The 25,522-nt window shown below is 39.8% G+C and overlaps 1 protein-coding gene across 1 annotated transcript in view; it reads right to left on the bottom strand.

Annotated features, from left to right (window-relative positions):
• Window positions 1–961: 961 nt before the first annotated feature.
• Window positions 962–25,522, bottom strand: part of LOC123958721 — a 74,042-nt gene continuing 49,481 nt past the window's right edge. The window contains exons 2-12 of the mRNA XM_046032285.1: window positions 14,965–15,054; window positions 7,884–7,998; window positions 7,439–7,787; window positions 7,039–7,382; window positions 6,643–6,929; window positions 6,124–6,315; window positions 4,607–4,661; window positions 2,436–2,735; window positions 1,928–2,206; window positions 1,469–1,780; window positions 962–1,347 (exon numbers count right to left, since the gene is read on the bottom strand). Coding sequence (XP_045888241.1) covers window positions 998–1,347; window positions 1,469–1,780; window positions 1,928–2,206; window positions 2,436–2,735; window positions 4,607–4,661; window positions 6,124–6,315; window positions 6,643–6,929; window positions 7,039–7,382; window positions 7,439–7,787; window positions 7,884–7,998; window positions 14,965–15,054 — 2,673 coding nt within the window. The 3' untranslated portion in view covers window positions 962–997. The remainder of the gene's footprint in view (window positions 1,348–1,468; window positions 1,781–1,927; window positions 2,207–2,435; window positions 2,736–4,606; window positions 4,662–6,123; window positions 6,316–6,642; window positions 6,930–7,038; window positions 7,383–7,438; window positions 7,788–7,883; window positions 7,999–14,964; window positions 15,055–25,522) is intronic.

The following is a 25,522-nucleotide window of genomic DNA, read 5'->3' on the forward strand; positions in this document are numbered from 1 at the left end:
GAAGATCCTTTTCTCTCTCTCTCTCGCTTGCCTGTCATTCACCGGTCTTGTGCAGTTTCGCGTGCATTCTGTGCTGACGAAAACTGCATGCACGTCACGTTTCCTTGCAGGTCTATTTCAAGTAGCCAGCTTAGAAAGTCCCGCAAGGTGCGGACAACTCGGCACAACACCAGTGAAGCTGCTTCTTCTTCGCCCACCACACACATACACGCTACGCCTACACATGCGCACTGATGACCCAGGGTTATGGTTACAATTTTGGATTTATTTACGCACTTTAAAAACATTTATTGAAAGTTTTATTTTTTGACATGTTTATTTACAGCATTAAACATGTAAAAGTATATTGTAATAGGCTGTTTATTAATTTACTGGGAGAAAACTCATAGTTCTATGTAAAATCAGACGTTGAGCACACCCATATCGCCAAAATGGCACGATCCTCGTTTCGCTGCAAAGCTTCGATTGTAAGATTGACAGTTGAATCAGACTCTGCCCATCGAAACATCGACTATTCGAGGTCAGCCCTAGTTTTTTTATTACGATTATGAACACATTTATGAGCATTTTTAAAGAGAGAAAAAGACGTCTACGTTTTTCTCATAATAATAATGCTCATAAACTAGAATTGAGCATTATTCACTGTTTGATCACATCATGTGTGGACATTTCTCCAAATGAACATATAGTATGCTACTGTGACTTTGTGCTTTCTTTTCAGTGTGTTTAAAAAAAATGAAGTCATTCATGAACATGTAACAAAAGTCTCTCCATGCAACATTTATTTGAAACAGTCTGCACACTTCTGAAGCTGTTAGACAATGTGACAAAGACAGAAACACAATATGATGACAAACAAAACTAAATTAACATGTTGACACTTATTTTTACAATCACAAAGACTGATGACATCACACAGTGCACAGATTCACGGCGGAGTACACACAGAGACAGAGCAACATGATAGCACAAAATACCACCAAAGCTGAATCTACTATTAATCACATTCAATTGAGTTACCCTGGGCCTTAGACACTCCATGTGATGTTTTCATGGACTCATTGGTGCCAGCAGGCCAGACGTTGCAGTAGAACATGTTGTGCTTGTCCCACTTTTCCTTGGTGGTGGTGTAAACACTTGTAACTAAGTAGCCTTGTTGGGTCTTCTGTGGGGGGAAGTTAATGCCATCCATATAGATGCCGGCCTTATTTCCAGAACCTTCTGACCAGGCGATGTAGTAATCCTGCAGCACAGGACCAGAGACCAGACACACCAGAGAGACCTCAGCTCCTTTGTTTATGTCCTCCTCTGGGAGGACATGGACTGTCACATTTGGCTTCTTTCCTTCTAGAAGAGATACTTGGTTCACCAACGAGGTTCATATATATGCTTTATGTTATGCGTTGCAGCCTCAGCAGACTTACAGATTACTGTTCCACCAATCAGTCTCCATCACTCAGTAACATACCTCCTTTGTGGACAGTCAGATCTTGAATAACTGGAGTCATATCGTCTCTAATGGCAGAACAGCGCACTTTGTTGACTTTCTGCCACTCAGACAGACTACGAGTCATCGTGCTGGTTTTGCTGTGCTGAACGCCGCTGGGTGATGTTGATTCAGCAATGTTGTTGGTCACACCTCGTTCATTAATTTGCCAAGTGATCTGAATTTCACTAACAATGGTCTCATCCTGTCCAGTAATGATACACTCCAACTTTGCCTGTTTGTTGTTAAAAATTCCTTTGGCACTGGGTTGGTTGAGAGTCACTGTGACAGGAGCTACACAAAAGACAGCAACATAGTCAGAAGCATTTTGCAACATTTAGAAAAACTGTGGACTTCACATTTATGTCATGTAATTTATGTCAAGATCCAGCATAAACTACTTTATGTCACTATTTAGTGATAACCTTTATAGCACTGTACCTTTTGAGGCCTTCTTTTTATATTGTGTTCCTCTGTAAGTCACCTCACAGGTATACACAGCGTTACTGTCCCAGTCTGCGTTGTTGACCTTCAGGACACTGACAGCTGAATATAAGTTTCCAGTTCTTTGGATGGGACTTTGAATGTAGTCGTTCAACTCTGCGTCATTCTTTTTCCACTTGAATGAGTCAAGTTTTCCATCACCACATTCAATCGTGCACACCAGGGCCTGGGTGTCTTCACTTGGCACTGATAGCAAAGTCACTTTTGGAGGAGGCTCTGAACAGGTGAAGGAAACAGCAGTTATAGTCATTTATTGCAATAGGATTCGGTATCATTCACCTGCAAATTGATAAGATGATTGTGCTGTGTGTTTCAGACAAAGGAAAATGTGAGGGAATAAATATTATTATAAATATTGTTCTACATTCATTGATAAAAGCAGGATCAATGAGGAGGACATATTGATAAGAAATCAGAGGCATTAGTAAATTGAAAAATCACATACTTTGCACTTGCAGATTTGTGGGAGATCCGTTGTGATTTACAGAACATTTAAAAGACTTCCTTGAATCCCAGTCAGATTTTGATACTTTGACCAAACTGACTCCTGTATATTTGTTGTTTTTCTCAGTTGGAGGATAATTTTCAGAAGTCAGGGTGGTCCCACTGGCATCGGTCCACTGGAATGTAAGACTCTTTGGGTAGAAGTCGCGTGCAAAACAACCAACAGTGATTTTATCTCCAGACCCAGGTTGGCACTGAACCAAAGGGAACAGAGTGGGTGGTGTTGGTGGTGTGGGTGTTCCTGAGAAGGTGTCAAAACATGTAAATATAAATACAAGAACACAGATGATCAATAGCTTGTCTAAACTCTGACTACAAATATTAATAAAGAGAATAACATGTTCCTTTGTTATCTTTATGACCATGTAATCACCATGACAATAATATATCCAATCAGTATCATTAATATTAAAATGCTGCTGCTGAAACATAAAATGATCTTTACCCTTTCCGAGCAGCAACATCATGTTTATATAAATAATATAATGGCTAATGACTGATGAAAGCAAAAAGAGAGAAAAATCATTTTAATGAATACTACATTCTAATAAATAATGTCCTATTGATTATTTTGTTATTTTTTATACTCTGGCACTAATATGTAATACTGCATATTCACTACTCTTTGATTAAACGTGATTAATCACTTGTTAATGTGTGGGAACGGCCCATTGGAAAGTACACTTTGGGTGTAGAGTTGCACTGGACCAAAGGGAACAGAGTCGGTGCAGTTACAAGTTTGCTACGTCAGAACTTTACAATTTTTCAACAAAGGCATAAATCACCTCAAGCGAGCGTAAAAACTTTTGGCAAAATTAAGGATTTTTTTATTTTATTTTGCCGTGTCCATTAACTTTTTCTAATGCGATACTTCAAAATGCACATAAAAAATGTTGATGGAAACACGGCTACAAACAATCAATTGCTCATCTATAAACTCAGAATTAAAATATGGAAACCCAAAGTGTTCAATGTTTATACATAATAACTACCATACATGTGACATACATACATGAAATTGTGAACTAATTTAAAAAGTGTTTAAAACATTCAATTAATGCTGAGCACTTTGGGTATAATATTAAACATACTTTATTTTATCTTTAGAAACAAAATCAGCATTACTGTAAATATGAAATATGTGAGCTTTTCTTTAACAACACTGGTTTGATCTTAAAAAGTTTAAAAAACTGTTTTTATAGTACCTAATAAAAAGACTGAATAATAATGTTAATATAAAAGATTATATAAATCATCATCCATGATCCATGATAAATGTGTTACCACAGTAACACATTTATTATTTGTGCTTTTCTGTCCAGCACACAGATAAACAGACCAGAGCTGAACGTGTTAAAACAACGGCTTCCACCAACATTCAAAACCACAACTGCTGCTTTGTGGGATCAAGGGTCAATATAATATATAACAATAATAATTAACATATTAAATTATTTCTGATGATGATTTTTTGCTATTTTTAACAGTGAATCAAAACACCTAAAAGTGTTTTGGGAAGAATTACAGATAGTTGATGTGAAATGATTCCTCTAAAAACCTTAAGTGCAAATGCATACAGTCCTTTAATAAAAGTTGTCCCTGTGGTATTTCAAATTAAATTATATACTATAGCCTACTACGTAAGATGCTATATAACACAATGTACTTCATTATGTCTTTGTTCAGTGTTCGTATTTAAACACACAAAGAAAATATATATTACTATGTTGAAGGGAAACTTCTTACAAAACAAAATGCAGGTATGGTGCTGTACGGTATATAATTACTGTTCACAGTAATAAACTGCGTTGTATAGTAATGTGAATAAAAAGATACAGACATTGATCAGCAGCAGTTCTAATCCAGCTGAATACATTTTAAGATCAAGTCAAACCACCTCCTGCATTAAGCGATAACGCCAAACAAGAACTTTTTCAAACACTTTCTAAGAAACAGCTGCGTTAAAAACATCTGGCTGCTCTGTTTTCTAGTTTGTCCAACATGAGTATGAACTGAAATAAGACCATAATGTAAACCTCTTCACCAGCAATATTTATATTAATAAAAGAAAAATAAACTAGTGAGTAAATATATAATTTAAATGTGTCTTACCTGTAGATACTGTGACTTCAGTCCCACGACCCCAGTAGTCGAAAGCGTCACAGTGCTGCATCTCCACTCACTGCTTGTACAAAAACCTCACACCACACAAACCAGTAAAATGTGTTAAAAGCTCAGAAATACACAGAAATCCTGGTCAGTATTTAATCCTGGTTTCATCTATGTCGTCTTCTTAGTCAGCTCTTCAAGTTAAGATTTACTGGAAGATAACGTTTACCTCTGGGCACTAACTGTGACTTTAAAATACTGACTTATTAGTAAGTACTTATCTGCTTATTTAAAATGATAAACACTACTGTGTTTATCATTTTAATATTCCTCATATTCCAATGAGAAATACCTTTTTCTGCCCTTTATTTCCATCACAAGAAAGGCAGGGTGTCAGATTATTGCTCTTAAGTTTTTGTATGGATCTATATCACAGTGCACCCCACCCACCCAGCTATCACTGCGATAAACCCTAATACAAAAACCACCACACTGTTTCCTGCACTGGAGAGTCAGGGGACCTATGTTGTCAGCATTGGGTAAAAATAAATCAACAAAATTATATTTAAGATTAAAATTGGTGAATTCTTATTTTGCAATACTGATTTCATACTTTATGATTTTATCATTGTATTTTTTATTTATAATCATCATTTTTTCAATAATATACCATGACAAGCCTTATGTATACATTTTAATCTAAAGAACTGAAAATAATGCCAATGTTCCTGTATATAAATAAAAATATAGTTAAATATATTGATACAAGACCAACCATCTAAATAGAGGTTTTCATCTTTTATTAAGACCCCGATGTCGGTCATTTTTAAACTCTCAGGTTTTGAGGGACTTGAAGAACACTGAACAAAATACATTCAAATGAAAATAAGCAATTGATAATATGTCAAATGAAAATAATTACTGTTGTTATAAAGTTTATAAATATGTAAATGTTGAATTTGGTCTTTTTGGCAGCCACTAGTAGGTATGAGGGGTCAAGAAGGACTAAGATAATTTTTTGTAATTGTTCTTACAGATAAAGTTCTGCTCAGCCTCATAACAAGAGATGATCAACCTGATGGTGTGTAAACTCCACTCTTTGTTTCAGTTTAGGAAAAGTTAGAATTAAGGCATATTTTAAAAACAACTTGTATAAAGGAGTTTTACAGCACTTTCTATCTGTGAATGTCACAGTGACATCTGCAGTGGTTTATGTGCAGCTCTTTGTCTTCCTGTATCACTGTGCACTTTCGAGCACAACAATAAAGTCTCCAGTTGTCAGGCTGCTCATTTGCAGATACACCAGTGGCCTGTACTACGAAGGGAGTTCAACCTATTCAGAGTTAACTCAGGGACATCAGGCAAACTCAGGGTTGACAAACTCTGACCGCCTACACTGGAGTTAAACGGTACTACGACCCAGAAGAATCCATGTCATGTTGTGGTTTCGGACAGAACGGAGAGAAAAGAAGGAGAGGAGAGACGGGAGGTGAAAAGAGGAAAGTTGGACGCCGGCAGACATGGGTGCGGGGGGCCGAGGAGCTGGCGGGGCTGGAAAGGTTCAGGTGAGGCGACCGAGAGGGGGCAGGAGGCCGAGGCGAGAGGGGCGAGGAGCGTGGAGGGAAGCCGCGGGAATGCCGCAGAGGTGAGGCGAGGGGAGAAGGCAAGTAGGCAAGCCCAGCTGACTGACTGGATGACGGAGGTGAGTGGACCTGGCGGGGAGAAAGAAAAGACAGGGTTAGTTTTGGGAGACAAGAGGTCAGAGAACGAGGTATCAGAAGGCTAGAACGTAGAAGCGGCACCAGGACTGGAGCGACGACAATCAAGCGGAGATAGAGTGGAGAACCGGGTAGAAATACTGTTGATGATGAGGCTGATGGCTGGCAGGTGTGGTGGGCGGAGGTGGAGGTTGACGAGACACAGGTGCAGATCATCAGCCGGGATCCCCGGCCTCTACGTCGTACATCAAGGAGGCGGCGCACTGAGTAGGCAGGCTGGCCATCAATTATTCAAGGAGGGGGAGGCGCCGCTGCTGGTACGGAGAGGGAGCTGGTGGAAACGGGCTTGATTCGGGAGACATGGAAGACGGGGTGGACCTTAAGGTGAGGAGGGAGGGTCAGGCGCACAGCGGAGGGGTTGATGATGGCCTCAATGGGGTAAGGGATGATGAACCGGGGGGTGAGTGTTTTTGAGGAGGTCTGTAAGGGGAGTTCCTTGGAGGAAAGCCAGACCTGCTGCCCAACCGGCAGGCAGGCACAGGGGTCCGGTGGCGGTCCGCCAACTGGCGGTTGCGGGCTGCGGAGTCTCCCTGGCCTCCCTCCAAAGTCTGCGGCAGCGTCGAAGGTGGGCCTGTACCGAAGGAACCACTACCTCATCTTCTAGGGACGGGAACAAGGGGGGTTGATAACCCAGGGATCACATGAACGGAGACATACCAGTGGCGGCGCAGATTTGGGAGTTGTGGGCATACTCGATCCAGGGGATGTAGGAACTCCAGGAGGTGGGGCTACGGTATGCTACACACCTGAGCGCCATCCCCAGGTCCTGGTTGACCCGCTCGGTCTGCCCATTGGTCTGGGGATGATAACCGGAGGAGATACTGGCGGTGGTGAATTGGGGGCCCCGGTCAGAAACTATGTCCAGGGGGATGCCGTGGAGGCGGAAAACATGGTCTATGAGGAGGCGGGCAGTTTCCAGAGAGGTGGGGAGTTTGGGTAGGGGGACAAAGTGGGCGGACTTGGAGAAGCGGTCGACCACTGTGCGGATGTTTCCATTAGAACTAGGGAGGCCGGTGACAAAATCCAGGGCGATATGGGACCAGGGGCAACTGGGGACCGAAAGGTGGAGGAGCAGACAGGCGGGTGGGACGGTTTGGCGCAGGCGCACACCTTGCAGGCTGCTACAAAGGCCCGACAGTCCTTGTCCATGGCGGGCCACCAGAACCACTGGCGGAGCAGGAAGAGGGTGCGAGCCATCCCTGGGTGGAAGCTGAACCTGTAGGCGTGCGCCCTTTGGAGGACCCGGGAGCGGACACTTGAGGGGACGTAGAGGCGGTTAAGGGGACCGGCACCGGGATCCGGGTCGGTGGACTGGGCGCGGCGAACAGCAGATTCCACCTCCCAGACTACAGAGGCGACGAGGCAGGCTCGAGGCAGGATGGTGTCGGGGGGGTCCGAAGGGGTATCTGGGGAGTGGAGGCGGGAGAGAGCGTCTGGCTTGGTGATAGGTTGGTTGATGACTCTTTCAATGACAATCGGACCTATTCATAGTTTTCAGTCACGTGATATTCGAGGCTCCCTGGAGGGCAGAACGGTGCTGGGGATGGCGGCCGTACTCTTTGAGACTTTGAGAGCTGGCAAATTTAACTTCACACGTTTCTTTGGATCACCTGTCAGCTAAAGAAAAGGAAAGATATGGACAAAAACTGCAAGTGTTGGGCACTCGCGATCCATATACAGCACCCATTGCCGTATTTCTGCTGCTAAAAACCGCAATGTCCCTGCCAGTGATGTTTACATTTATCTTGTGGAGAATCCCTCACCTTACACTGCTGCCAAGATGAAAGCATATAAAAGCACTGACAGCTATATGTACTTTCGATCTGGATGGGTTAATAATGCTGCTGTTTGGGAGGTGAAGAGTGGCACTGCATGCACAGATGAAGCCTATTTCTGGAATGAGCCAAGTATGGCAGTCGGGTAGTAGGGTATGCACCAGGGAGCCAGATAGCCCAGAGAAAGAGATCTGTTGATGGGTGTGGTGTCCTTCCCCCTGCCAAGTTTCCCTCTCCAACCCTAAATGAATGTGCATCATTCTACAAAATGCTACATCTTTCCGAAGACGCTGGGTATCAACCTGTAAAAGCTTAATTTTGTCTATTGTCTCTGGCCATGCAAAGAGGTACATACCTCGGGCTGTGCAACTGAACATCCCTGCACCCCTAAGCGAGATCTACAAGTCCAAGTACAGGTCACTGTCACACCTAGAGCTGCAGGCAAAGAGTAAAGAGGTCTTTACAGGGTTAAGGATAACAGAAGAACAGGTCAGTCAGTAAATACGATCAAAGATCATGATCGAATGTCAGGAATATCACAGGCACAAGTGTAGAAAAGTTATCCACACAATGCAATACTGTCATTTTCTAATGTTTTGAATAAACATTAATTCATCATTGTTTATATTTGTCACATATTACAAACTTGTTAACTCAAAGTTGTTTATTTGTAGTGTCATGCAATAGAAAGGGATATGAGACTTCAATCAAAATGAGCCATGTGGTTTGACCAGAAGGCAGGAAGGGTGACTGCATTAAAAATTAGAGCTGCCTGCCAGACGAGTTCTGAGGAACCAGCTGTCTCCTTGCTGAAGAAGCTGTGCTACACTGTGGCCTACAAGGCCCCAACCAACAACACACCACACTCTCTCAGGTATTTACATCCACTTTACACTGGATGAGAGCAGCACCCAAAAATATTGATATCAGAATTACCAAGTAGGACTAAAGCTACATAGAAGTGATGTGCAGAAAAGTTTTTAATAATCTGAAAACACTCATCTTTCACAACATTGTAGCTGATTATTTTCTGGACTAATTAATAAATTGTTAATTATTAATAAATTCAGTGTTCTGTCATAGGAGTAAAGAAACCAGGAAATATTTACCATTTAAAATCTGGAATTAAAGAATGTGGACAAGAATAAGTCAAAACAATTAATTGATTATCAAAATTTATTAATTACTTAACATTTGTTTCTATCAATTGATATTTGATACACGATTTTTTCTGTTTCAGATGAGGCACTGATCACGAGAGTAAGGTAGTTGATGAGTATGCCAAGATGATGGAGGGACACCACACAAATCTCTCTATCAGGAAAGGAGGACTGGTCATCAACCCTAAATACTCGTGGTTAGGGGCAACCACAGACAAGCATTTTAACATGTAACTGCCATGATATGGGTGTGTTGGAGGTAAAGGCACCCAGCAGCTTTCAGAAGAGCACTTTACTGGAGAAAAGCAAAGAGGACTGCACATTTTGTATCCAAGGGGTTGAGGGTAAAGTTTCATTGAATCTGTGTTTGCACATGATAAAAGTACTGATGGTCACTTTTATCATGTGCAAACACAGATTCACCTAACACAAGCTAGCTACTGTGACTTTGCTGTCTGGGGACCAGGGGATGGAAGCAATGGGGGAATTTACATTGAGAGAATACTGCCTGATACTGACTTTTTTGACACCGTATGTAAAAAGGTACACACCTTTGTCCAGTAGTGCATCATTCCAGAGCTAGTAGCAAAAGTGTTTACAGCTCCTCTTCTACCATTATCACATACTACCAAACCATCTGAATGCAAAGGCTGTTACTGCGGGGTCCCTGTCCTGCATAATGACGATAGACTTGAGTATAAGTCAGGAATCTGTAAAAGACAGTACATTCACAAAAGTTGCTTGAAACTTAACACTACACATTTGAAGATGTCAAGTTGGAAATGCAGCAACTGTGTGACAAACAAAGGAGGGATAACAGAAAAAAACTGAACAGAGTATAAGTTTCAAGCGTTGTATTCAACACAGGCCACATACTTTGTGCCGTATATAAATGTAGTTTTTTGTACATAAATCTTGACATAAATAAATGTAAAAATATATAAATATGCAATAGACATTTGCAAGTTATAAAACAATAGAACCATGTGTAAAAACAAAAACAATGTGGCAGGTATATACATGTGCATTTCCATGGATTTGTGCTGTACAAATACATTACAGGGGGAGAGGATATGTCTATTATATAATTGACAAAATATAAAAGAACAATAAAAAATATGAACAGTATGGCAGTTTGTGAAGCGATATACAAAAATATTAGCATCTTATTATTATTATTATTATTATGTGTAAACATTGGTTTTACTTGTTTTTTCCCCTAGCTTTTTTAGAAAACGGTGTTATTGTCTAGAATTAATGACTGTTGAAATGATTTTTGTGAACTTTGCAAACAAACATCAAATTTGTTATTTTCCAATAAAAGTATGAATTTATCAGTGACATCTCATATCCTTATTTCATTGATGGTGTACCAACACCCATTTTAATGTTTAGCCCAAGGGAACAACTGAGGGAGCCAAATTTGTCAGTGCACAGCACTGACAAATTTGTAATGTATCAGCTTCACACATTTGAATTCCTACTGTACTTTTAAGTATGGTGTACTGATTCCCTGCCTCACCGATAACTCTCTCAACATGGATCCGTACTGATGCAAGCCCTCGTGTTATCTCCAATTCCACAGAACCAAGCTGCAAAATGTTCCTTGTTGTGTTATGCCAATTAAATATTTCATGGTAAGATAATGTTTGTATTTTGAGTATGTCTGTGCTATGCTCTTAGATCTCTAGGCTATCCAATAAAAATCTCAAAACAGTCATTAATACAGGTGCATCTGCGAAAGACCTGTCTAAATACCATAGGCACTGAACAAGCCTTGCATTTAACACCTCAAGGGTATTCTGAAATGTTCTGCTGGCAGTTGGAATTGAAATTGAAAAGGGAGAGAGGTTTGTACCAGTCTGTAGAAATGACATCACAAATGTTAAAACTACTTATAACTTGGAATATGTGGATTCCAGTCATTGCTTTCACTTTTTTATCATGTTTTTCAAAAGCCAGTTCATCAAATGTCCCTGATTGAATAATGTCTGCCTGCCGGTCTGTTGTCACACTGTTGTTCTTCCTGAGCAAGTGGCACCGGCTCAGCATCAGGCATTGATGACAGTTCTAGGAGGACATCCACTGCATCCTTCTTCTCCTCCCACCTCTTGTTCTTCATTCTGTTGTACCGCTCATACCTCTCCATGTCTTTCTCTCTTTTCCTCTTCTTAATGGCTGGTATGTGTGTGTGAAGATGAATGGTACCCAGTCAGGGGACAACAGGTCATCAGATTTGGTACCTATAATATGTCCAACAAGGTAGAAAAAAAGTCACTTAAATATGTGATATTATTACTGTAGACTAACCCCTCTCGCCCTTAAACAAATGCTAACTATTCAAACTGAAAATCAAATTTGCCTTTAACTATTTTTTATTATAACCTCAATTCCCAAAAAGTTGGGATGCTGTGAAAATTAAAAAAAGGACTGTCTTTGTTTTTCATTCAGTAGAATATCGATGTAAACAGTATTTGTAAGAGTTCCAAATAATTTCATTTCAAATGCATTTTGAGTTTAGTTGGGTCTAAAGCTGATGATGAGCAATGTTGCTGGGCAATGTTGCTGGTGGCAAGTCTGACTATGTTTTGAACGGATAGAGGCGGGGCAGGGGCAGGGCGGGTGGTGGGGGAAGGGGATTAGGCTACGGTAGTAATCTTGACGGCAACACTGCCCAGCAACATTGCTCTAAAGGTTGCTCCGTGTTTCATTAGCTCAACACAACAACCCAACTATTTAACTTAGCTAACAACTGTTAGCAAACTTTAACTCACTCCGACCACTGTTGTTGGTCGCCTCGATAAACAACAAACTATGTCAAACAAATTACATAAAGATATGTTACGGCTAAAAATACGACAATTATTATACCTGTATGTAGACTACTTATGTTTAACGTTACTTGTCTTACCTTTGATTTAGTGTTCATTGCAAATACGTGTATATTTGGACGGTTGCCATTATTTGCCCTCCCCGGAGACAGAAGTAACGTTACGTTAAATGGCACAAATCCACAATCTCCTCCTCTCTGGGTTTTCTTTATCGGATGGAATTCTGTAGAAACACAGCCTCGGCTTGTTTCCTCTTCGGTTTGTTCATCCGTTTGCACAACAACTATCCGGCATTTCGGCAATACAAAAGCAACAAAGTAAATTTATCACTTTTGCTTCCTGCGGCACCGGAAAGTATTTTTTTGCACTCCAAGGGAGCGTTTTCCCTGGAATGTGACGTCATGTGAAAACTACAAATAAACCGGGGTAACAATTTCTTAGAACCTGTCTTCAAAGGAATGTCCTTAGTAGACAGCCAAACCTTATCTCCTGGGAGTACACAGGCACAGTTGTGCAAGATTTCTCCCTCAACCAGAATGCATCTACATGGAGAAATCACACCAGGACGGGCGTAGTGGTGGTTTAGCAGCACTACACAATCACAATTAATCTGTCTGGTCCTCAATACTTGGTCACTGATGTCATCCCCCCCTCCCCCCAAGCCAAAGTTTCTAACTCAGCCCTGTGCCATTTCACCATCTGTTCTGCTACTTGGCGATTTCATGATCCATGTTGACTCCCCTGACTGCAAAACCACAACTTAACTCCTGGATATTCTACATGTTTTCAATGTTACCCAAAACACAGATATCCCTCGCCAAAGAAAAGGACACACCCTGGACCTGCTGTGCACCTTTGGCACCACCATCGGTAACTTGACCAGCACAGATCTCATCATCTCTGACCACCTGGCTATCACCCTGGACCTAAACATCCCCACTCCCTGTGTCAACTAAAAGTCCAAAAACCCTTTCTCTCTCTCCTCTATTCTGGCTGACACAATCCCCGCCTCTGCCTTTGCTCTGAACGTTTACCCTACTTGCCCAAATAAACAAACTCGTCTCCTTCACACACTCCGTGCCTTGGTATACAGATCAACTTCACCACTTTATCGGGAAGAATTACAGATCAGTTGATGTGAAATGATTCCTCTTAAAGCTTACAGTGCAAATGCATACAGTCCTTAAAAGTTGCCCCTGTGGTATTTCAAAAGAAATTATATGCTATATAGCCTATACTACTTACATATAAAAATGCACTTCATTATGTCTTTGTTTAGTTGTCACATTTAAACACATACTGACCCTGTATTTATACATTACTGTTGGAGCTACTCCTTGTTTTGTAATTTAATTGAATAAATATTAATTGATTTTGTTGCCATATTAAAAACATCTGTCTGCTGTTTTCTCGTTTGTCCATCATCACTATAAAGCTAAATAAGACCATGAGTTAAACTTCTCTACCACCAATAATCACATTTATAATAGGTCATTTAAATGTGTCTTACCTGAAGTTACTGCAACTTCAGTCCCAATACCCTGGATGTCGAAAGCAGCATCACAGTGCTGCATCTCCACTCACTTGTACAAAAACATGATGTTCCAGAAAATTTTGTTAAAAGCTCATTATGCGCATGAAATATTTAGAAATCCTGCTCAGTATTATATCCTGGTGTGTAGATACTTAATCAGTTCTTTAACCTTTGTGTGGTGTTTGGGTCTGTGGGACCCCTTATCAATGTTTAACCAAAGGAAACAATGCAATTTATTATTATTTCAACCTCAGATAGCTGATTCCATTTTCTGTGAAGAACAAAAAATAACATATTTGCAATTACTTCACACTGTACAACCTCCTACACATTACCTGCGGGTGTGGAGGTGCTGGTTCCCTTCACTCTGTCCTCATGCTGTTAGTGTGTGTGTTTTTGTTCTGCTCCTACTATTCACACACAAGGTTGCAACATTTTTACATTTTATGCACTGTCCTGCACATTTCGCCCTCTGTCTTGCAGGAACCATTCTATATTTTCTCCCACAGCAGAACACAACAAATCATCCTGTGTGGCTCTGCAACGCAGTCAATCAAATTGGCAAAAAGGATCTCTGAGCAGAGGTGCTTAGAGATGATTTTCAGTATTTGAAAATCACATTTCTGGAAATTCAGAATCTGAGTCTGACAGTGAGTTGGAAGAAGAGGATGAAATTGAACAGTTCAGTGGGGCTGATGTGTTACTGATATTGGTATTCAGTGTTCTTGACTGACATAAATGTGTTCAGTTTCTTAACATTGTTCTATTTAGATTTGTCCAGAATCTTCCACCCATATGTTGATAGTGCCAGTGCACAGCGCTTCCCAACCTATCACACTGATAAACCCTAATACAAAAAACCAAACACCGTTTCCTGCACTGGAGAGTCAGGGGACCTATGTTGTCGGCAGTTGGTAAGAATAAAACAACTGAATTTTCAGTTTGCATTATATATACAGTATATAAGTGATATATATAAATATAGTTTCTAGAAATACTTTTGTATGTTTTTAAAATATATTTATACAATACTGTACCAATCCACTAATACCATAAGACCATAGTTTTGGTCATATTTAATCTTTCAGGTTACCTTATCTCTCGGATAAAGTTCTGCTCAGTTTCATAACAAGAGATGATCAACCTGATGGTGTATAAACTCCACTCTTTCTTTCAGTTTAGGACAAGTTAGAGTTAGGGCATATTTTAAAACTTATATAAAGTGGTTTTACAGCACTTTCTATCAGTAACTTTCACAGTAACATCTGCAGTGGTTGGTGTACAGCTCTGTGGCTTCCTGTATCAATGAGTCTTTGAGCACAATAATAAACAGCAGAGTCTTCAGTTATCAGGCTGTTCATCTGCAGATACACCTGGTCCACGTTGTTGTCTCTGGAAATGGTAAAGCGATTGTGGAATAAGCTTTAGTGCTTCCCCTCGGAGAACAAATGAAGGCAACCCACTCCAGTCCTTTTCCTTAAACTTGTCTGATCCAGCTGATAGCAGTGCTAAAATCTGATATTCCTGCATAAGTACAGGTCAGTTTGTGAGAGTTTTAAATTTAAATTTAAAAAGCAGTATGGAAAAAAATTCACCAGTATATTCACCAGAAATCAAAAAATAGCATCAGAAACATCAAACGTAGTGTCATAAAGTCATAGTACAGGCATGTGATTGGCAAAGGGCAAAAAAGCAGGAAATATTTTTTATTTTTTAATATAGTTTTTTGAATATTTTTTTCAGTATTTCAGATAAATTTGGTTCTGTATAAGAAATAAATTGTAACAAAAAATTGGTGTGCAATTTGCAAAAACATGGAAGATGTGTTATTATTTTCACCTGCATGATCTTCATGCATGAACTTATGGAGACATAATTTCAGAGAATTTAATCAGCAGCACTGTAAGAAACAGAAAATAGTCTAATTACATCATCGGTAAGCAATGATTCCAAGGAAAAACGAAAAAAAAAATGTAAACATGATTCAAACATATGAAATAAAAAAAGGGGTTCAATTTTCAGTCAATCAGAATGATGCCAGTAGTGCTGATAAATACAGGAAGTAGTATTTGTATGACTCTCCTATTATTGTGTCTCACTGTGTGTCTATGAGCACAGTAATACACAGCAGTGTCTTCAGGCTGCACATTCTGTCCGTTTAGAGTCACTGTGTTTCTGGAAGAGTCTAAATTAACACTGAACTTGTTCTTTAGTGAATCTTTCACAGTTGCGTCAATACTAATGCACTCCAGTCCTTTCCCTGCAGCTTGTCTGATCCAAACTGTGAAGTCGCTGCCAACAGAATAAGAGACCTGACAGGTGATGGTCAGACGTTGACCTGGCTGCACAGTCACAGAGGCTGGCTGTGTCAACTGTTCACACTTCACACCTGTTAAAAAAAGAACATGTTTTGTAACAAATGATCAAGTTATACTGCAAAAGAAGAACTGCTGACTTTGACAAATCCAGAGAGACTCACATCCAGCTGCCAACAGCAGCAGCAGAGCTACAGAAAACATGGTCTATGTTGAAAGTGACGTGCTGTGAACTCCACAGACAGCCTGATGGGAAGTTTTTATAGCTGAGTAACAAGGAAGGTCACTGAGTTTGCATAGAATCAAACACATGAAGCATCAATGTTGGTCTAACTGGAGCCAATAGAAGAGTCTGTTGACTGTTATTATATCTGAGTGAAAACATGCCTGGAAATCACCTCTGCTTTACATATATTTCATTACACTCTAAATTTTAACATTTTGAAAATGTCCCTGCATTTACATGAATGGAACAACTGTTAACTTTGCTTTTACTTAAATTGTTTGTGCTTAAATACAGACTATTGTATTGACAGCAATTCAGTAATATAACATTATGTTAATATCATTAATTCAAGTAGTCCAAGAAAATTATTCAATACAGTTACACCAAACACTTATAAAAAGAAAAAATATTTCTAAGCAGAGAATGTAGAAATCATAATACTAAATCTGCATCTTGCTTGTTCCACAGAGCTTCATTAAAACAACTCCTCAGAGAAGAAGTAGCTGAACAATAAACAGCATTTATAGTTCAGTGGTTTCAAATGTCTAATCTTAGATTTAATCATGATACATAAGAGCCCTTTCATATACATTATTTGACAGCAGACCTTTTCAGCTGTTTCTGGTTTCAGTTTCTAAATATTTCCTTTTTTTGAGAACTGAAACCTTTTAACATCTAAAATCCAACCAACTGCAGCATTAGTATTAGATCTTGCTTTCACCTCACTTGTTTTTACAGCAAGATAATTAAGTAAACACAAACATGTTAATCAAGAAATCAATTGATCTTGCAAGATCACTTACACTGTTGTTACCACATAATCGTTTTTCAAGTTATATCAGAAAGGTGCAGGTGGAAAGATTCTATTTCTACACTGGCCTGGGAACACCTCTTGATCTCCCACTCACTGTCCGTTAATATGGTACGGGAAAGGGAAGTTTGGGGTCCCCTGCTGGAGCTGCTGCCTCTGCAACCCGACCCCCAATAAGTAGGTTAAAGATGGATGGATGAATGTGTCAAAACAGTTCACAATTTCAAGGACTACTTGTGGCACAAAAGTTCATCCTTCCTGAACTTCCTCACATTCTCTGCTATAAAGACTTGATATCATGCTGTCAGTTGGGTCCGAACATCACCTGTCAGGTCTATTATTCTGTTAGCAGCTACTGGACAGCTTGGATCAGACAGACTGCAGGGAAAGGACTGGAGTGGATTGGGATGAGAGATCCTGGAGGTTCATACTATAAAGATTCACTAAAGAACAAGTTCAGTATCAACTTAGACTCTTCCAGCAACAGAGTGACTCTAAATGGACAGAATGTGCAGCCTGAAGACACTGCTGTGTATTACTGTGAGATCCATAATAACAGAAACCATCAGTAGACCTGAACAAAAACCCCTCAGTGCCTGAACACTTGTAACATGAAGCCACCAGAGGAGGAGCCCTCAGACCACTAATGACTTCAACACCAGTTCACTGTAAACACTCCTGCAGCTCCATCTGTCTATGTCAGTTCATTGCAGTAGACAAGAAGTAAATCTGAAGATGAACAGCAGGAAGGAGTTGCTTTGTTTTCTTGTACTTGTGAGACTGTGATTAAAGATGGATGAACAACTAATCCTGCAGTGAGAAACATTGTCTGGGATTTCTCTGCAAAAACTTCTCTAATCCTCACTTTGCTGATAGATTCTGCACTGTCTTACATGATTAACGTTCTCAGGTCATTCAAAATGATACAAATCACAGACATTTTTGTACCACTGATGTATGACTGACTTTAGTCAAACATTTAGAAATTAAATTTCATGAGAGAATAATGATGAAGAAGATTTATATTGCTCTATAATACAAACCAAGAGAAAGGTAAGAAAATATTTATCTATCACGGACTGTAGTTTATTAAAACCATTTCTGAAAAAAAAAAAAAAGAGCTGATCTATAAAGTGGAGGAGAAGTGGAGTGATGGCAGGATTTTTAAGTTTAACGTTTACAAACAAAGTGAATTACTAGAATCCTACATTTATTGTGTATGGAGATATTTACATAGAAAAGAGAGTATAATAATACGTAATATGTTTAGAAAAGATGTGGAGAGACTATTGACAGTTTCATGCAAATGAACAGCAATAAAGTGATTTCTATATATAGAAAGCGCTAGCTACATCTCTCCATGGGTGGGAAGAAATGTTTGCCTTTGTTACAATGATTTAGTTTGTTACATTTGTATTTAATTTGACTATAATAAAAAAAATAGAAACCACACTGCATTTTATTTGTGACGCAACCACACAGATAAAGTTCAAACGTGGTGATCATTATAAAAACATATACATTCATTAACTACCATAGTTTTCATTAAAGCTAAAGAATTTAGTTTTTTGCATTTCTGATCCTGAGCAGCTGTTTTCCTCTGGAGGCTCCAAGTTTCTCTGGATGTCTTTCACGCTTTGCAGAATGAGCGAGAGCCCAAACGCAAAACACTAGAGTAGAGATTCAGTTCAGGGCTTTTATTCACATTCACAGATTGGTACAGAGAGAGTCCATAAGAGCCAGGTAATCCAGAATCCCACAGAACACATACCAGATACTCCACAATCAACAAATACACAACGGAGCATACACCCTACAATGACTGGACAGGGACTGAACAGAAACACCAAACATTTATACACCAGGGCTAACAAGCAGGTGGGAGCAGCAATTTACGCCATTAACTGCTCAGAGCAGGTTTTTTCATGGTTAACTTGAGGTTACCCTACACCACATCTATACTCAGTGTTAAGCAACAATACAATATGGAGTCTTCAAGTAGCGAGGATGACTTTGTTGTAGTCTCTCTTCTTAAAAAGAGAAAAATAAATAAAGGACATTTTGTGTGACGCCCCAGGGTAGCTAGCTAGCTAGCTACGGAGTACGGAGTTAAGAGGAGGAGAGGGATCCTTTGTAGCGTAATTTATCTACAATGGTTACGGATGGGTCGGGTTGAGGGTGGATAATAAGGCTTGGTCCCTTGTTCTTTTTCCTTTGTGTGTTTGTTTATCTGGGTGGGTGTAGGATGGAATGTCAAAGTACATGTCTATGTATGAAAAGGGAGGACCCACTGTCAGAGATAGAAGCACTGTGGCTTCAAGTACACGTTCCCCCATTTAAAGCCCCTACTGGTAGGGTGTGGTTACAGGCCACCTGGTGCAAATTGCTATTTATCTAGAGTGATTGTGTGAAATGATAGATAAGGTATGAGATCATGATAATGAAATTTATTCTGAATTAATCTGAATATTGACTGGAACTCACTATGTTGTCCACTTAAGACAAAGCTTCCTACTGTCACAGAGGCATGTGGTTTGACACAAGTGGTGACTACACCAATGTGTGTGTATAAAAAGTGATGGATCCAAAACATCTACTTGTACTGATCATATCTTCACTAATTCAGCAGATATGTTCCAATGTCATATCTGATCTCGCTCAGAATAAACTGAGACAGAAAACCCAGAGTTTCCCCTCATCACAGGCTTAACATACTCAGAATTTTCACTAATCCCACTTTCTGAAACAGGGCCCAGGACAAACAGGCAAACCCAATAATAATCTTAATAATGAGGACAGAACAGACTAAAGCAGAATGATCAAAATCAGATTAAATAATGAAACTGGCAGAGAACATAAATCGACACCTAGCAGACAGAACCCAAGCATGATCGTACAGAATATAATATATCAGACAGGAACCGAACGGAACAAGAACTAAGGCAGGCACCGAAATATCAACAGGACAGATCAGACCAGAAAAACCACACAGAACAAGCAGAAGACAGAACAACATAGACCAACTCCACAAAACCCAAACAAACCAAAATGCAAACACACCGAGAAGACTGGATACAAGACAACAGACAGACAGGACTGAAACCCAACAGACTAAAACAGATACTGAACTGATCAAATAACCAAAACTCACAGAGAGCTAAACTAAGCATAGCCGACAGGCAGCATGTGACACACTGAAACCATGAAAAAAGTCATCTATGCAAACCAGCAGCATCAGACTTACGTTTTACATTTACCATTTACATGATCCTGGCTGCTGTCACTGTATTTCTGTTTACAGCAAGTACAGTAAGTGAGCAAAAAAGTGAATAAATAAATGCTGTGACTAAAATGCTGTGCTCATATGGTTGGAGTTAATTATGAATGTGATGTAGGAGGTGCTTACAGGAAATAAATTCTCACAGTAAGACAGCTCACATCTTATTTTAAGTGAGTTTTAATCATTTGAAAACATACTGAACACACTAAACATGGCTTATAAAAAGTGACATTGTTAGTGGTCGCTCATTGTTTGCGGATTTTAATAAATATGTTCACATTTAGAATTATACTATATTATACTGTAATGATCCATGTCGTTGTTGCAATTATATAATATTGTACATAATGTTTTAAAATTGAATTGTTGTCAATACCTGTAGGCATTATTAGTTAAGTATAAGAGCAAAGTTAAGTTATTTCTCTTCTGTAAATGTGAGGATTGAAAATTCTGATTAGTGAGTGACTGAATATTGAGGTCTAACCCTAATAAGAGTTGAGATAAAGGTATTGGCAGACAGATAGAATGAGACTTCATTTGCAGCCACTTGGATGCAACAGAGGGTGGCGTGGTGATGCAGTGGTTAGCACCGTCTCCACACAGCAAGAAGGTTGTGAGTTCAAAATCCGGTTGCCCCGGCCTTTGTTTGGAGTTTACATGTTCTCCCCGTGGCCGTGTGGGTTCTCTCTGGGTGCTCCAGCTTCTTTCCAGCGTCCAAAGACATGCAGGCTAGGTTAATTGGTGTTTCTAAAATTATCCTTAGGTGTGGTTGTCTGTCTATGTGTGGCCCTGCGACGGACTGGCGACCTGTCCAATGTCAGCTGGGATTGGCTCCAGCCCCCCGCGACCCTGTGCGCAGGATTAGCATTTGACGATGGACAAAAACATCACTTTCATATACATGAAAAAAAAAAAAAAAAAAAAAAAAATCAGCAGGCGTTTTCCTGTGCATTGCAGCTGTTAGCTTTGAGATTTCAGCTCTTAAGTAGTTAATTTGCTTTCTATAAATACTTTAACCTGTTTAAGTAAAAAATTCCAACCAGCTGCAGCAAACTCAAGTATTTATTTAGATTATCTTGCTTTCACCTCACTGCTGTGTTTGCAGCAGCAAAATAAAATAATTAATCTTTCAATTAAAACCAGATCAAGTAATATAATGCCTATTAGGTAGACCACATTACTTCATTATTGTGATTCAATTATTTTTGTAAGTCATATAACATAAAAGAGTAAATGTTTTCTGATGTGATATTGTGTCCAACATGGATCAGTTACAGTTACATTAAAGCCATGAATTCAAATTAAACGATTCAATAAAATTAAACTCTAACAGAGAGCCTGTGCATGAGCCCCTCCCTCCCCGTGATATCCTGATGCAAATCTTCAGTCTGTGCAGTGTACTTCTGTCCTGCTTCCTGCTGTTTTATCTTTTATCAGACAACATCGACTGATGGTCAGTCAGTGATCCCAGAAAACATCCCAGATGACTGTCTCACTTTCTGTGGTTCCTCTCTCCTTTCATCTCATCAGGTTGTACAGGTCAGAGTATGGAGTCCATTCCTTCCAGTTCAGTAGTGAAAAAGCCTGGGGAGACTCTCAGTCTCTCCTGCAGAGGATCTGGCTTCAAATATACATGTTGCGGCATGAGCTGGATAAGACAACCTGTAGGAAAAGCACTGGGATGATTGGACGTGTTTGGAGCGATGCAAGCAAAACACATTATATCAGCAGTGTGCAAGGACGAATAGAAGTCACCGGAGATAATACTAAGGTGAATCTGAGACTGTCCAACTTAAAGCCAGAGGACTCTGCTGTGCATTATTGCGCCAAACACACACTGGTTAAAGGAAGCATAGAGGCTTTACAAAAACTCCTCAGGACATTTGTTTACAAAGACCTACAGGTGGCAGTAGAAGATATGAAGTCAGATGAGACTAACTAAGGAGAGTTTGACAGTGACTTAACACATGCATTCTATGAAAGCAACAGCTGATAAAAATAAATTAGTCTTTCAGCTGTTGCTTTTATCTAAAGCTACATACATACATACCCCCCCCCCCCCCGGAGCGACTGGGGGTTAAGTGTCTTGCTCCGGGACACCTGGGAGAAAATGTCTCAGCTGGAATTGAACACCGGTCTCCCACACCAAAGGCATGCATCTTAATATAATATAAGAGAATGATGTAAAACATTGTTTTCCAGATATGTGTGAGATGTGGTGTGCTCTCTGTGAGGAGGAGTCAATGCAAAACTCTGATCTCTTCCATCACTACATATGTGCTGCAGGGTGAAGGACTGAATCATTGACATTTACACTGTAGACTGGACCGGATTTTAAAATGATCAGACCTGATTATTTTGTTGTTTTCCTCATCGTGTCTATTAACTGGGCAGGTAAGAACAATGGAACTCTTTATTGGAAAGATGCTGATAATATGTGACTATATTAACTAATGAGCTGTTTAAATATCTGCAGGTACTGAGGCTCAAACACTGACAGAATCTGAACCAGTAGTTAAAAGGCCTGAAGAATCCCACAGACTGACCTGTACATATTCAGGGTTTGATAAGCATTATGGCAACGCTTGGATCAGACAGGCTGCTGGAAAAGGACTTGAATGGATCGCTTATATCAGCGGTGGCAGTAGCTACATCTACTACTCTCAGTCAGTTCAAGGCCGATTTACCATCTCCAGAGACAACAGCAAACAGCAGGTGTATCTGCAGATGAACAGTCTGAAGACTGAAGATTCTGCTGTTTATTATTGTGCTCGACAGCCACAGTGACTGGAGTTGGATGAGCAGCTGTACAAAAACCTACTGTACTCATCTTTACTGTGCTGATAGATCCTGAGAAAGACTTCTTTATAACTTTATTTGTTGTTAATTAAATCAGGAAATCTGGCCCTGGGAAAGATCATCATTAACCAGCAACAATAAATAAAAGTGTCTTAATGTATTAATCACTTCATTACAAAACAGCAATTCAATCTGTTGGACTCATTGTCCAGGTTTGAATAAAATAACTACATGTTCACTTTTCAGCCAAATTAATTTATTTAAGTTATTTGGCATTAAAAGACAGTAGCAATAATATTGCAGTTTCTATTTACAAACACTAGAGGGCAGCCAGGGTCAAGTTTGTCGCTCCTCTGTCGGAGACTCTCGGACACTAAAATCCTGGACTGAATTTGACTTTTATCCTCACATCACAACACTAATAGAACATTTTAAATGCGGATCAGCAGTGACTGCAGCTTCATGTGTTCATATAGTTGTAGTTCACCATTTCATATAGATTTCAGAACAGCTGGAAGACTGAAGGAGCTGTTTGCGTGTGAGACTTTGGGATGAAAACTGAATAAATAAAGGTTTCTGAAAAAAGACAAACTCATTTCCTGGGCTCTTAGAGGAAAGTCTGTCAGACTATACAGGTGCATCTCAAAAAAAGAAAAATAATTCAGATGTTTTTGCTGCACCAGAAAGTCTGAGCATTCATCAAACTTTTCAAAACAGGTTTCAAATCCAAATTAAATTCTTGTAAAAATATTAATATGTTCTTTAAATAAAAAAAACACTCTGTCTTCTTGACTGAACAGACTAGACTGTTTAAAGGACTGGAGTGGATTGCTTTTATCAGCAGTGGTGATGGCAACAGCATATACTACTCCCAGTCAGTTCACCATCTCCAGAGATAACAGCAGACAGCAGCTGTATCTGCAGATGAACAGTCTGAAGACTGAACCATTAAACCTAAGCATGTTATTTGGTTAGCTCAGTTGGTAAGGTGCAGGACTTGCAACCCAAGGGTTGAGTTTTTGCTGTCATGACTGAACTATTTCAGCACTGCTATCAAAGCCCCATAATCTGGCAGCGGGCCAGATATTATTGCTGCTGCTCCATAATCACAGAGAGAAATGAAAGAGTTTGTATAAACTTCATCTAATGTGCGGTTTACAATGAACTGTGGTGCAGAAACAGTGATGTTTCACACTCTTTCCTTACATTTTCCATGTTATCTGTCAGTGGCCAAGTCACAATAACATATGGCTTTACTGAATAATTGAGTAAATATTTCCTAATAAACATACTTGAAGAAACATCATTTCTTGACTGGGTACTCTCTGTGGTCTCTGAAGAGACACCTTTTGAGCTAGATGTCACTAAATCTTACAGTGAACCTTTAAAAAGGGAAACAGTGGTAATTAAAAATATAATGCCATTATCAGTAGCTTGGTTTTTAGCTTGATTTACTTTTTTGGCAATGCACATTTATTTTCTCTATATTTACATTGCATCCTTTCCCAATGTTTGTTAGAACAGTTTTAACAAATGCTTTCAAAAAGTGATGGGGACAAAATCAGCTATTTAAAAAAGTGGTGGGGACATGTCCCTAGCGTGCCCAGTTCAAATGACCTAGGAGACACGTCACTAATGAGCAGTTACAGGCCCATATCAGATCCCCAATTTTTAAGTAAAATCATTGAAAAAGCTGTTTTTCAGCAGCTAAGCACTAAGCTGTTTTGGCACTAAATGAATGTTTATTTATCTTCCAGTCAGGTTTGCGACCACAACACAGCACCGAGACGCTCTCGTTAAGGTCACATCTGACAGTGGCAGAATTTCAGTCTTAGTATTATTGGATCTCAATGCTGCATTTGACACGGTCGGCCACAACATATTACTTGACAGACTTGTGGGTGAGACTTTCTGGCACAATCCTAAACTGGTTTGAATCCTACTTAAAGGGCAAGGACTACTTTGTGTCTATAGGTAATCATACATCTGAGCTTACAAAAATCACCTGTGGAGTTCCAAGGCTCTATTCTGGGCTCAGATTATGCAAAACAATAAAATTGTCACGCCTTTGTGGTGAAGGCAGGGTTGAGCAGGTTGGAGGACCCAAATGCAGGACTCAGAGCCAGCAGGTACAGTTTAGTGATTTATTTAAACAACTAAAGGCGAGCACACTTACCAGTTGAGTGGCTGATACAGAGTCCAAAACAGAGGTTGTCCAAACCGAAATCCAAATGTTGCAAGGAAACAGGGCAACGCGACAAAAGGGCAGACAACAAGCAATCACACAGCAACTCAGAGAGACAGCATACAATGACCCAACAAAGACAAGACAGAAACACCAGGTATACACACAGACTAACGAGCAGGGCAGGAGCAACACAGGTGACAGACATGAGGCTATCGAGGCACA

Source organism: Micropterus dolomieu, linkage group LG02 (genome assembly GCF_021292245.1).
Source record: "Micropterus dolomieu isolate WLL.071019.BEF.003 ecotype Adirondacks linkage group LG02, ASM2129224v1, whole genome shotgun sequence".
In the NCBI taxonomy this organism is placed as follows: Eukaryota; Metazoa; Chordata; class Actinopteri; order Centrarchiformes; family Centrarchidae; genus Micropterus; species Micropterus dolomieu.